At 41.6% G+C, this 13,789-nt stretch overlaps 1 protein-coding gene across 1 annotated transcript in view; it reads left to right on the top strand.

Moving 5' to 3' along the window:
- Positions 1-304: 304 nt before the first annotated feature.
- The window catches only part of pcsk6 (proprotein convertase subtilisin/kexin type 6), a 281,648-nt gene continuing 268,163 nt past the window's right edge, over positions 305-13,789 (top strand). Inside the window, 1 exon segment of the mRNA XM_034162733.1 lies at positions 305-445. Coding sequence (XP_034018624.1) covers positions 305-445 — 141 coding nt within the window.

Raw genomic sequence — 13,789 nt, 5'->3', positions numbered from 1 at the left:
GCAGGGGGGCGAAGCCTCCACTGCCACCTTCTGGCAGCGCCCTTGTTTAAGAAGCCGCAAACGTTCTTGAAGCTGCCGAGCCAATCACGGGCGTTTACACTTCGGCTTCTCATTGTCTGCTGACTCCTCAGCTTTCGTTGTTCCCACTTTTGGGGAAGCTACTTTATTTCAGCAGTACGTGGCGGTAGCATGAGGGATTTGTGAGGCTGCTCGGCTGAGCGCTGAAACACGACTCCTGCAGCCTGACGTTTCTTCTAAAACTTCATTCGCTCAAGTCAGGATGACTTTAATTTTTTCTTTCTTTATGCTGGCTGTGGAAGTCAGCCAGATGCTGGTCGCAGCACCCAGAGGTGCATTCACAAATCACTGGGCAGTGCTGGTGCCGGGAGGACTGGAAGTGGCTGACAGAGTGGCCGCCAAATACGGATTTATAAATCTGGGACAGGTAAGCGAGTGTTTGTTAAGGAGCGCAAATAATGTTGGTTTTTCTGCCTATTATGTCATACATACCTCCAATTTAAAAAAAAAATGTGTGTCCATTAATATTTGATTAAATAGGGTATTTTATTCACTGTGTTATTACATTGAATATATATATATATATATATATATATATATATATATATATATATATATATATATATATATATATATATATATATACTTGTAAATCAGTCTATTCCAGATTAGGACAATACTATCAAAAGAAAAAGGGAAAGAGAGAAAAGAGAAAAACAGTACAAAAACTTAAGAAAAACTGTCTAAAAAAATCCAAAATGTACCTGAAATGTTTTTGAAGAAAAAAAAAAACAGTTCAGAGTTCATTTCCAGAGGTTTCGTTGAGTCAGCTGCATGGCGCCTGCATCTTCTTTCTTTTTCCCGGATTTCCCATTTTCTGTGACCTGCTTCAGTGCCTTCCCTCACTCCTGTGTGCCATCTGACCCGGTCGCTTGCCAACGTCTCCAGCTGCTGATAGTTGATACCCGCCAGGCCAAGGCGACATTTTACCGTGTCCTTAAAACGCAGTTGCAGTCGACCACGGTACCTTGTTCTCTCCGTCAGCTCCAAAAACAGCAGGTCCCGCGGCAGTCGATCTTCAGACATCCTGATTACGTGTCTGGCCTATCTGAGTTGCAAGCAGGTAATCATGGCTTCCATAGTAGGTGTGCCCGCCCGCCTCAGGACCTCAACATTGGTAATACGGTCTTTCCAGGTAATACACATCAGTCTGTGAAGATGGCGTTGGACGAGGACAAACAGCCATCGGATGATGAGCATACAAGTTTGACTCCTCTAGTCCATATAGAAGCGCACTCAGCACTACAACCTTGTATATGTTTAGCTTCGTGTTCAGTCTTATAAGCCTCACATTCCACAGCCGGTCCTTAAAGCGTCCAAATGAAGTTGAGGCAGCATGCACCCGTGCGTCAGTCTCACTGTCCATGGAGTTATCTTTTGCCAACATAGATCTTAGGTACGTGAAATTTTCCACCTCAACGAGTAGGGTTCCACCCAGCAGTAGCAAACTTCTCCCAACACACACTGACACACACTGGATACCCTCCAGTGTGTGCCACCAGAGCAGAGTCATGGACATATAGGAGCTCGCAAATGCGTTTCACCAAGACGCTGAGATTTTAGTCGTGCAAGGTTGAAGAGTCCACCATCCAGTCGAGTTTGGATGTAAATTCCATCCAGCGTATCATCTGACATTTCTTCAATTACAGCAGCTAGAAACAGAATAAGAGCCAATATGCATCTCTTTTTAACCCCATAAAAGACCTGGAAGAAGTCAGAGGCCTCACCATTGACAGTCACTATGGCTTGTATGTATGTGTGGATGGACTTGATGACAGCCAGCACCCTTGATGGACATCCAGAATGCACTTTAAGGTGTCCCTTCCCACAGAATCAAAAGCCGTTGTGGAATCTATGAAGACAGTGTGCATTATTATTATATGGTATGGGATTTTGCCAACTTCTGATTGGCCCATTCGCCACTTTCTGAGCTGTACCACATGCAGAGTTGACCGCTGATGGAGACGAGTAGACCCCGCATGCAAAACGAGTACACCTCGCGTGCACCATAGCGCTAGCTAATCGAGCAACGCCTTCTATCGATAACGACCAATCAGATAACGCAATACAATGTCTACTTTGGCTGTCAGTTTGTTGACAAGATGGCAGAAGACAGGTTTGCGTCTGTTAGCGACGCTGACTTAAAACGTATTTTACACGAAAAAGATGCGAAGAACACCCGCAGAAATACACAGTCAGCAGCCAACCTGTTTTGCAAGTACGTCACTGAAAAGGGACATGCGCCCAACTTTGAAACTTATGACAGACGGATGCTTGACGGAGTACTCGGTCGATTTTACATGGAAGCTAGACAGGCAAATGGTGAACTTTATAAGAAAACAAGCCTGATGACTCTTCGTTACGGACTTAACAGGCATCTCCAGTCGAACGATGGGATGTCAGTTTGTGCAGTATGACAGTAATAATAAACTTGAGATTGATTTTTCAGTTTTAGTATGTTTGACAAACTCCCAGTTTTCTTGTTTACCATATAATAAAGCAGTTATAGACTTTTGATGAGGTGTACCCGTGATTATGCGGACCTGGTCACGGGTACACCTCATCAAAAGTCAATAATTGTATGGTGTCATCCTTTGTTCAACAGCCTTTTTATATATATATATATATATATATATATATATATATATATATATATATATATATATATATATATATATATATATATATATATATATATATATATATACGAGGGCTGTCAATAAAGTAACGGTCCTTTTTATTTTTTTCAAAAACTATATGGATTTCATTCATATGTTTTTACGTCAGACATGCTTGAACCCTCGTGCGCATGCGTGAGTTTTTCCACGCCTGTCGGTGACGTCATTCGCCTGTGAGCACTCCTTGTGGGAGGAGTCGTCCAGCCCCTCGTCGGAATTCCTTTGTCTGAGAAGTTGCTGAGAGACTGGCGCTTTGTTTGATCAAAATTTTTTCTAAACCTGTGAGACACATCGAAGTGGACACGGTTCGAAAAATTAAGCTGGTTTTCAGTGAAAATTTTAACGGCTAATGAGAGATTTTGAGGTGATTCTGTCGCTTTAAGGACTTCCCACGGTGCGAGACGTCGCTCAGTGCTCTCAGCCGCCGTCGTCAGCCTGTTCAAGCTGAAAACATCCACATTTCAGGTTCTATTGATCCAGGACGTCGTGAGAGAACAGAGAAGTTTCAGAAGAAGTCGGTTTCAGCATTTTATCTGGATATTCCACTGTTAAAGGAGATTTTTTTAATGAAAGACGTGCGGACGGATCCGCGCGTCTGGAACCCGCCGACGCGGTGCGGCGGCACAGGAAAAACACCTCCGTGTTGATAATCATTTGTAAAATCCAGGCAGCTTTTGATGGCTTTCAGTGGAGTGAGTATATGAGAAATTGTTTAACAGGCAGGACATGTTCCAACTTGTCCTTAAGGCTTTCAACAGAGGTGTTTTTCCTGTGGCGGAGCGTCGCGGCGGCTGCGTCCCGACGCGCGGACCCGTCCGCACGTCTTTCATTAAAAAAAATCTCCTTTAACAGTGGAATATCCGGATAAAATGCTGAAACCGACTTCTTCTGAAACTTCTCTGTTCTCTCACGACGTCCTGGATCAATAGAACCTGAAATGTGGAGGTTTTCAGCTTGAACAGGCTGACGACGGCGGCTGAGAGCGCTGAGCGACTTCTCGCACCGTGGGAAGTCCTTAAAGCGACAGAATCACCTCAAAATCTCTCATCAGCCGTTAAAATTTTCACTGAAAACCAGCTTAATTTTTCGAACCGTGTCCACTTCGATGTGTCTCACAGGTTTAGAAAAAATTTTGATCAAACAAAGCGCCAGTCTCTCAGCAACTTCTCAGACAAAGGAATTCCGACGAGGGGCTGGACGACTCCTCCCACAAGGAGTGCTCACAGGCGAATGACGTCACCGACAGGCGTGGAAAAACTCACGCATGCGCACGAGGGTTCAAGCATGTCTGACGTAAAAACATATGAATGAAATCCATATAGTTTTTGAAAAAAATAAAAAGGACCGTTACTTTATTGACAGCCCTCGTATATATATATAGTTCCAGAAGCCTATAATTCTTTCAGCATTGTCTGGGTGTCTTGGTGGCTTCCCTCACTTGTCTCCTTTTGCACGGTCACTCAGTTTTGAGTTTTGAGAACTGCCTCCTCCAGACAGATTTACTGTGCAGTTCCACAGGGTTTGTGTTTCTTAATGATGGATGTTAAATGATGTCCAGGACATGCTCAGTGACTTCATGTTGCCAGCTGGCTATTAAAATGATTATTTATGTACCCTTACAAGCGTAACACCATTGCTTAATTCCAAATCTATTGTGGTGGACCTGGATAATGTCTTAATGTAATTTCAGTTTTTTTTTTTTCAAAGAATTATTATGAAATGGAATGAAGTAACATTCCAACATCTACCAAAAATATGAACATATGACAAAATAACACGTTATTGACAAAACAAATCCTGAAAATAAAATCATTACTGTATGCTGTGTATCATTTGATGCATTTTATGATTTTAAGAAAAATGTTCCTTTTATTTGCAGTCACAGAGTGGTCATTGAAAAAAAATGAAACAAACAAAAAACATTTGACTGCACATACTGGAAAAATTTGGTAAAAGGTGATGGCAATGTGGATGTTCAAGATGGAACATGATCACAAAATTAATTTGCAGTTGAAATCAGATCCATATGTATATTTTGACATTGAGAGATTGAATTGGTCATCACTCTGCCTGCTGTAATCCCCCACTGTTCCTTCACATTCAACCTGACAGTTTGTGTGATCTCGTAACTCGTTATCATCGTGATGAGGCCACTCTGCAGCAACACATTACTTAACTTTCCATTCCAAGCCAGATTTAGTATTTTGCTGGTATTTCATCGGAACACATCTTCCAGCAAGTTATTTCATATAAAACCAAAAACCTCATGTCTAGTTTCTCGATTTAAACTGTAGCAGAAATGACTCCCCGGTTAGTTAACTGAATGGAAAAGACTAATTAAGTTTTGGCAAAGGCTATACGCCCAACCGTTGGGCAGATAAATACGAGGTCTATTAGAAAAGTATCCAACCTTATTATTTTTTTCAAAAACCATATGGATTTGAATCACATGTGATTGCGTCAGCCAAGCTTGAACCTTCATGCGCATGCGTGAGTTTTTTCACCCCTGTCGGTTGCGTCATTCGCCTGTGAGCAGGCTTTGAGTGAGGAGTGGTCCACCCCTCTCGTCATTTTTTTCATTGTTTAGGAATGGCTCAGAGACTGCCGCTTTGCTTGATCAAAATTTTTTCAGAAACTGTGAGGGACATCAAAGTGGACACCATTCGAGAAATTCAGATGGCTTTTGGTGAAAATTTTATGGGTTTCAAAGAGATTACGGAGTGTTACCGTTGCTTTAAGGATGACCCAGAGCGACTGGTGGTGCGCCGCACTCCGAAGCCGCCATCGACAGGCTGAGTGACCATTTCATTTCTAAACGGATGGCTGTATGGATCCGTGACCATCGTGTGCAATTTCTCTGGTTATCACAAGAGCTGGACATGAACCATTTTCTGGCAGATTTCACTTTTAACAAGAGATTTTGTCACGGAAAGCCGAGCGGAGGCTTTGTGCGTCACGATGGATTCGCTACTGGAGCGAGACAAAACCACCTCCGTTTTGGTCTCACAGGACGGCTTTGAGATGGCGTTCAGACAGCTGTCGGTGGTTTTTCCATCAAGTGATTATCCAAGAAATTGTGGATGTGCCTGGACATGCCAGAACATGTCCTGTTAGGCTTCATCACAGCGTTGCTTTGCACCATGCGGCACCGCCGCGACGTGCGAAGCCTCCACTCCTCTTTCCATGACAAAAACTCCTGTAACAGTGGAATGTGCCATTCATTTCCAAACTGGACGCTGTGTTTTTTCCGGGATGTCATCTGGCTAGCACAGGAATTGTGAAAAGACGTGGACATCAGCACTTTTTCGGCACATTGAGACAGACGTGGAGGAATTCCACGCGTCGTGGCGGTGCCGCATGGCGCAAAGCAACGGCGTGTGCCGGCTGTGAACCCTCCCGCAGCCGGCGAGAAAATATCTGCCTTTTTTCCTCCCGCGTTGAAACCGGAAGTGATCTTACAAACGCGCTCATTGGTCGATTGTGGTTGGGCGTATATGCTTGCGAATTTACTTTATTGACCCAAGGGTTGGGCGTATAGCCACTCCGTTAAGTTTTAGTCATCAAGTCATCAAGGAAAATATGCCAAATTTGATCCACTTCAGTTTTTCAAAATTTGTGATAAACATATTTTGTTTGGCTGTAAGATGTTATGTCGTGCCACATGGAACACAGAGTGAGTTTAATAATTTCACACAAACTAATTTTCTACCAGCTTTGAAAGACTATATACCAACAATCAAATGTGTGAAATTGGCTGTAATGTCTAAAAGAATCAAGATATGGTTTTAATTTACTGCTGCACCAAAGAAAATGCAAGATGTTTTTGCTGGCTTTTGATCAAAATGTTGTCATAAAAAGAGGAGTATTTGAGGAATGGTTTCAATCAGAGCAAAATGAAGAATCTTTGCGTGCAGACAGAGCACATATGCACGAATTCCTGCTGACATTTTTGGTGCAAGGTCAACAGAGAAAATCCTTATTTATGAAACTGCACAGATGGGCCAGTGAGTTTGGAAAGTAGAAACCTTTGAAGGCTACAGTTTTTGAAATTATTATTTTTCTGTGTGTTTTTCTCTCTGTGAGCAGGATTACATGCAGCATTTTTCTGATTAAAGGTGTACCGTCCATGTGTTTTTTAAGATTTAAGCCATAAAAATAATTTTTTTTGTCACAACTACAATTGAATAGAATCGTCTTTATTATCATTGAACCGAAATTGGGGGTGCTCCCACAGAGCTACTGTACACCACAAAAAAAACAAAAAAACAAGACATCTTATACAACACAAAACATTGTTTAAATATGAAATATTGCCAATATGTTGAAAATTCACTTTGTGGGACTTCCTTTTATGGCAGCCATGTGAAAAGACATTTACGTCATTGCTCTGCTGTTTGCCCTTCACTTCTTTTAAAATAGATTGTTTTCTGTTAGAAATTATAGTACTAATGTGTGCGTGTCAACAGGATTATGCGTAAAGTAGCAAAAACTGGTCAAGAAGATTTTTTTTTTCAAAATCACTAATCTACTTGTTGCAGCTGATTCCGCTGTAACAGTATATCTCCCCCGTCCCCCTGGATATCTTCCCCCTCACCCTAGAAATCTTCCTCCCCCACCCTCAATAATCCGCACAAAAGTGAATCACAACTCATATTCAGGGATGAAAGTGGTGAAAAACAAAAAAAAGCTGAAACCCAAAATTACCCCCCAACACCACCTGCACGAAAATGTTTGAATTCTAGAAGCTCTGAAATGCAGTCTGGGACTATTCCAGACAATAAACTGGAGTGAGTGCTGAATCCATTTAGGTGAGAAAAAAAAAATACAACTTTCCTTATTCAAATTCATTCCAGTAGTATTCTGCTCTTACAAGGATGCAGCAGTTTTCTAGTTTGGCAGATAGTTCTGGAGGAAATCACTGAAGAAATTAACAAACTGAAAATATGGTTTGACCGAAACAAACTGTCATTAAACTTAAATAAGACAGGGATGAAATGGAGGTGTGAGAGTCACTCGGTGTTCACAGGAAACATTTATTTCTGTATGTATGTATTTATTTTTGTTCATTGTTAATTGCTATTATATATTTTCTGTTGTGTTTCTGTTCAGGTTCTTTTTGTCTCTTTCTCTAAAATTGCATATAATAATCATTAGATTATTAATATATATGCAAAAATAAATTTAAGGAATATTACAATTTGAAAACAAATGCACCTGAACGTGATGACGGCTGCAACTGCTAAATGCTAACTTTTAACTTTGAAAATGCCATAGACATGCTAACGCGTTAGCATCGCTCCCGTTTTTAAGTTATAAAATACATCTATCAACTGTTTCAGAAGACCATAACAGGTCGGTTTAACATAGAAACGTAACATAGAAAAGGTAAATAATACTCACAGACGTATGCTTTTTAGGGTTTTAGTGGGGGAAAATTAAGCGAAAGAAAGAAATAAACGAAGCAATCGACCGAAGCATTGCTTCAATCTGTGAACCACGCTTCGATTGGTTCAAGGTTCAAAGCAAAGCCGCGCTGCAGAAAAGTTGATTAAGGACCCGCTGCAGGGTCTGTAATCAATGTAGAGAAATGATCATTTTCCTGACAAACACCCGCCAAAACAACGGCCACTCTGAAGGACCGATAACAGAACCGTTAAGCACAAAGCTTATTGATGTCGGTGGATCAAATCATTTCTTAATGATACCCGAAAGGAACCGGTCTCGATACCCGTCCCTAGGCAGTTGGAACATGTCCAGCTGTTAAACAATTTCTCAGATACTCATTCTACTGAAAGCCATCAAAAACCGCCTGGTTTTTACAAATGGTTATCAACACGGAGGTGTTTTTCCTGTGGCGGCGCCGCACCGGCTGCCTGCCGACGCGCCAATCCGTCCGCACATCTTTCATTACAAAATCTCCTTTAACAGTGGAATGTCTGGATAAACTGCTGATCCCGAGCTCTTCTGATGCTTCTCTGTTCTCTCACAACGTCCTGGGTCAACAGAGGCTTAAATTTGGAGGTTTTCAGCTCAAAACAGGCTGACGACGGCGCCTCAGAGCGCGGCGTGACGTCCCGCTCCGTGGGAAGTCCTTAAAGCAACAGTAAAACTCCATAATCTGTCATCAGCCGTTAAAATTTTCACCAAAAAACAGCTGAATTTCTCGAATGGTGTCCACTTCGATCTGCCTCACAGGTTCTGAAAAAATTTTGATAAAGCAAAGCGCCAGTCTCTCAGGAAGTTGTCAGACAAAGGGATTCTGATGGGAGGGGTGGACCACTCCTCACTCAAAGCCTGCCCACAGGCGAATGACGTAACTGACAGGTGTGACAAAACTCACGCATGCGCACGAGGGTTCAAGGTTGGTTGATGTAATCGCATGTGATTCAAATCCATATAGTTTTTGAAAAAAATTAAAAGGTACATTATTTTTCTTGCAGACCTCGTAAGTCCCTTCGGCTGCTCCCTTGTTTGCACTCAGGGTCGCCACAGCAAATCCAAGGTGGATCTGCATGTTGAATTGGCACAGGTTTTACGCCGGATGCCCTTTCTGATGCAACTCACATTACATGGAGGAATGTGGCAGGGGTGGGATTTGAACCCGGAACCTTCTGCACTGAAACCAAGTGCATTAACCACTTGGCCACCACCCCTGCTAACAGAATAATATAAATGTAGCATGAAATTGACAAATATGATTATTTGAAACAGTGTGGTTCTCAATGGACAAGGAGCTTGGCAGGGGAAAGAATTAATAAAGATGTGTTCAGAAGGGGAAAGAATTAACAAAGATCACAAAGATATTAATAAATCATTTTTATCCACTAGGGCTATAATCTGAAGTTTGACTGAATTTAGGTGACATTTGACCCCAAGTGAAACACTGAAGGTTAAGGTCAATCACTTATCCCAGGTAATGGCTTATAAGCAAGGCCTATCACTACGCGCATGCCAAATTTGGAGCCAAAATTTCAAAAATTGCAACCAGGAAAGTGGTTTAGTTGAATTTAGTATTTGACCTTCTTGTGACCTTGACCTTTGACCATGAGCTTGCTTCTTTTGTGTACTGAAAGGTACCTTAGTAGGGCTGCTATATGTGACCAGGAAAGTTGCTTAGTTGAATTTATTGTTTGACCTTTCTGTAAACTTGACCTTTGACCTTGAGCTTGATCCTTTTGTGTACTGAAAGGTACCTTGCTAGGGCTGCTATATGTGAAGTTGCAAGAGTCTGTGATGTAAACTGTGTGCTGCACAGTGAGTTAAAGGTGAAAAGTGCAACGATTACAGACAAACCATAAAACCCCCCAAAAACAACAGCAACAAAAAAAAACAAGCATACATACTGACAGAAACATATCTTGCAAAACTTTGTTTTGGCAAGAAATGGGGGGGGGGGGGTATCCAGGGTGGGGGGTAAGATATCCTAGGAACTCACTCCCTCCTGACAGCCGTAACATGAAGTCACTTCTCCTGTTTAAATCTGGGGCCTGTACTACGAAGCGGGGCTAACTTACTCAGATGTAACCCAGGGTCAACCTATTAAACCGGGGTTGACAAAAACTGGTTTTCTCAAGTGGTGTTAATCGGTACTACAACGCTGAATAAGATGTTGATTTGTTGAACCTGTGTTAACCTAATTGGAGTTTGTGCGCGTTCACATAAAAGGGGCAGGTTGCAGCACACGTCACCATTTTGTAATGATGGCGCGGTCACCTTACTTTACCGAAGAAGAATGCACGATTATTATGCGGAGCTACGAGGAATTTAAATTAATGTTAAGGGGGAAATCAAACACATCGTCTGCCAATAAAGCAAGACAGGCTTGTTGGCAACGTATTGCTGATCGGGTAAATGCGTACGTACAATTCAATTGTTCCCCAAATCTGTTACAGATGATTAACCTGTGGAATGTCTAATATGTGTAAAAAAAATGACCTTCTTTCATTAATTATGCCCAGATGCAACACGATTCAGAAGTGGGCATAGGCCTACTAATAAATGTTAGGTTAATTTAATGTTTCCTAAATAGGCTACCTTGACTGTATGCTTGCTATTCCTAATCCTGTCAATATTTCAGATGCAATAGCAGTGCCAAACGCACCTGGCAGCAGGTGAAGATGAAATATAAAAATATCCTTCAGAACGGTAGGTTTATATTCATAGCTTGATAAGCCCCACTTCGCCTAATTAATGGACATGCATTAGACCTATTTTGATATTAGTAATTACCCACGATTGCATAAAACCCTTCTTTGATTTGCATTGCGGATAAATGGCCAGGGAAAACGACAAATGCATCCAACAGTTTAGAGAGAGCAAGTACTACCTTGCGAATCATACGACATACAGTATTCTTGCTCAGATGTTCAGCATCACCGATGGAATACATAAATTGTCCACTGGCAAAATAGGCAGAACGCACATTATCTGCTCGATCATCGGGGCATTGCTACACTGTAAAAAATTACTTGTTTTTACAGGAAAACGCTGGCAGCTGTGGTTACCAGGGAATTCCTGTAAAACATACAGCAGCACAGTAGATAACATTACAGACATAATATGTATATGGATTTACAGTGAATGAACCATGGCTGACTCACATTAAAAGAACTGTTAAATCTACAAACAAGAGCTCTCTTTTTTGTACATTTAACTGCTGTATTTTTTACAGGAATTCCATGCAGCTGCCAGTGTTTTCCTGTAAAAACAACAGTCTTTTTTTACAGTGTACGATGGGTGATGTTACAGATTTCTGGCCCGATCAGCTGACATAGATAACGAATTCCCTCGGCTGAGAATCTATATCTTTCATAGAGAATATCGTCCGGGTATGTCAGCGGATTCTGGCGGTCTTTAAAAACCCTCGCCCTGCGAAGAGAGCCCCTCACAATTTGTGCCCCAGTATCAAACGGATCATCCAGGTAGGCCGGCATTGTCTTCGGAGTGATTGAAGGTGGATGGACGGTACTTATAAAGGGAGTGGTTAAGCGAAAACTTCAAGCTAACCAAGAACATAACCTGCTCGGAGCAGGTTTGGCACACAGCATAAATTGCCATGGCAGCATACCTCGATCAAAATCTATCCACCTTTCGTAGTACGGGTTAACCGGGAAGTTACTCCACACGTCATCAACATACTCCCGAAGTTACCCTGATAAGCCAGTAACCCCGCTTCGTAGTACAGGCCCCTGGTCTCAAAACACGTCTTTGGTGATGCATGCTCCCTTTGATCCTTTGTACAGTTCTGTATATTTTGTAATTTTTTTTATTGCTTGTATTTGGTTTGTTTTAAAATATTTAAACTATGTGTTGTAAGGTGACCTTGAGTTCCTTGAAAGGTGCCCTTAAATAAAATATGTTATTATTATTATTATTATTATTATTATTATTATTATTATTATTATTGTTAAGAAGTGAGTGAAAAGTCAAAACAACCCAAGCAAACTGACTACCATGAAGGTAGTCAGAAGGCGAGGCACAGAGAGCTAACACAGTTCACATGGCGTCGCTGGGTGGAGAGGAGAAACACGAGGTCAATAAAATGGATGAAATACAGTTGTATGCAAAAGCTTGGGCTTGGGTTGTCTGGATTAGAAATTTCAGTTAAATATATAATATAGCAAATGAACATCGTGATATTTGAGAAGTGAAATGAAGTTTATAGGATTTACAGAAAGTGTGCAATAATTCTTTAAACAAAATTAGGCAGGTGCATAAATTTGGGCACCCCAACAGAAAAAATATATCAATGTTTAGTAGATCCTCCTTTTGCAGAAATAACAGCCTCGAAACTCTTCCTATAGCTTCCAATGAGAGTCTGGATTCTGGTTGAAGGTATTTTGGACCATTCTTCTTGACAAAACATCTATGGTTTGTTGGTTTCTGAGCATGGACAGCCCGCTGAAAATCACACCACAGAATTTCAGTAATATTCAGGTCTGGGGACTGAGATGGCCATTCCAGAACATTGTACTTGTTCCTCTGCATGAAGCAGTGTTTAGGGTTGTTGTCTAGTTGATAGATCCAGCCCTGGTGCAACTTCAACTTTGTCACTGATTCATGAACATTGTTCTCAAGAATCTGCTGATATTGACTTGAATCCATGTGACCCTCAACTTGAACAAGATTCCCAGTACCTGCACTGGTCACACAGCCACACAGCATGATGGAACCACCTCGAAATCTTACTGTATGTAGCAAGCATTTTTCTTGGAACGCTCTGTTCTTTTTTTACCATGCATACCGCCCCTTGTTATGTCCAAATAACTCAATTTTACTGTCATCAGTCCACAGCACCTTATTCCAAAATGAAGCTGGCTTGTCCAAATGTGCTTTAGCATACCTCAAGCGACTCTGTTTGGGGGTGTATGCAGAAAAGGTTTCCTCTGCATTACAGCATCATACACCATCTCCTTGTGCAGAGTGAGCTGTATAGTTGAATGATGCACAGAGACACTATCTGCAGCAAGATCATGTTGTAGGTCTTTGGAGCAGGTCTGTGGGTTGACTATGATGGTTCTCCCCATCCTTTGCTTCATCTTATCTGAGATTTTTCTTGGCCTGCCACTTTGGGCCTTAAGTAGTACTGTGCCTGTGGTCTTCCATTTCCTCACTATGTTCCTCACAGTGGAAACTGACAGCTGAAATCTCTGAGATAGCTTTTTCAGCTATCTCATCTGGATGGGTGCAGAATGTGGTCATCAGTCAGGTTACTGATGACATTTCGGTAATAAAAGCCAGAGTAGTAAAACTCACCTAAACCGTCATCATGTATTGCTCTCACTGGCCAAAAGCCCCAATGCTTTTAGTTTTCCATGTAATAAACACTGTATATAATGGATTTTGTATAATGGATTTTTGCTGACATCAGACAAAATGTCCTGTCTGACCGCACAATACATTTCCATAAAAAAAAAAATCCCTCACATGTACCGGACAGAGCAGTCTGGATGTGCCCAGTGGCAGGGGTACAAAATTAAGGTCCAGCATTGACACTTGTTGATTAGAGAAAAGTGGGTACCATATTTCCGTGA

The sequence above is a fragment of the Thalassophryne amazonica genome, chromosome 2 (genome assembly GCF_902500255.1).
Source record: "Thalassophryne amazonica chromosome 2, fThaAma1.1, whole genome shotgun sequence".
Classification (NCBI taxonomy): Eukaryota; Metazoa; Chordata; class Actinopteri; order Batrachoidiformes; family Batrachoididae; genus Thalassophryne; species Thalassophryne amazonica.
This window is presented reverse-complemented; position numbering and strand designations above follow the sequence as displayed.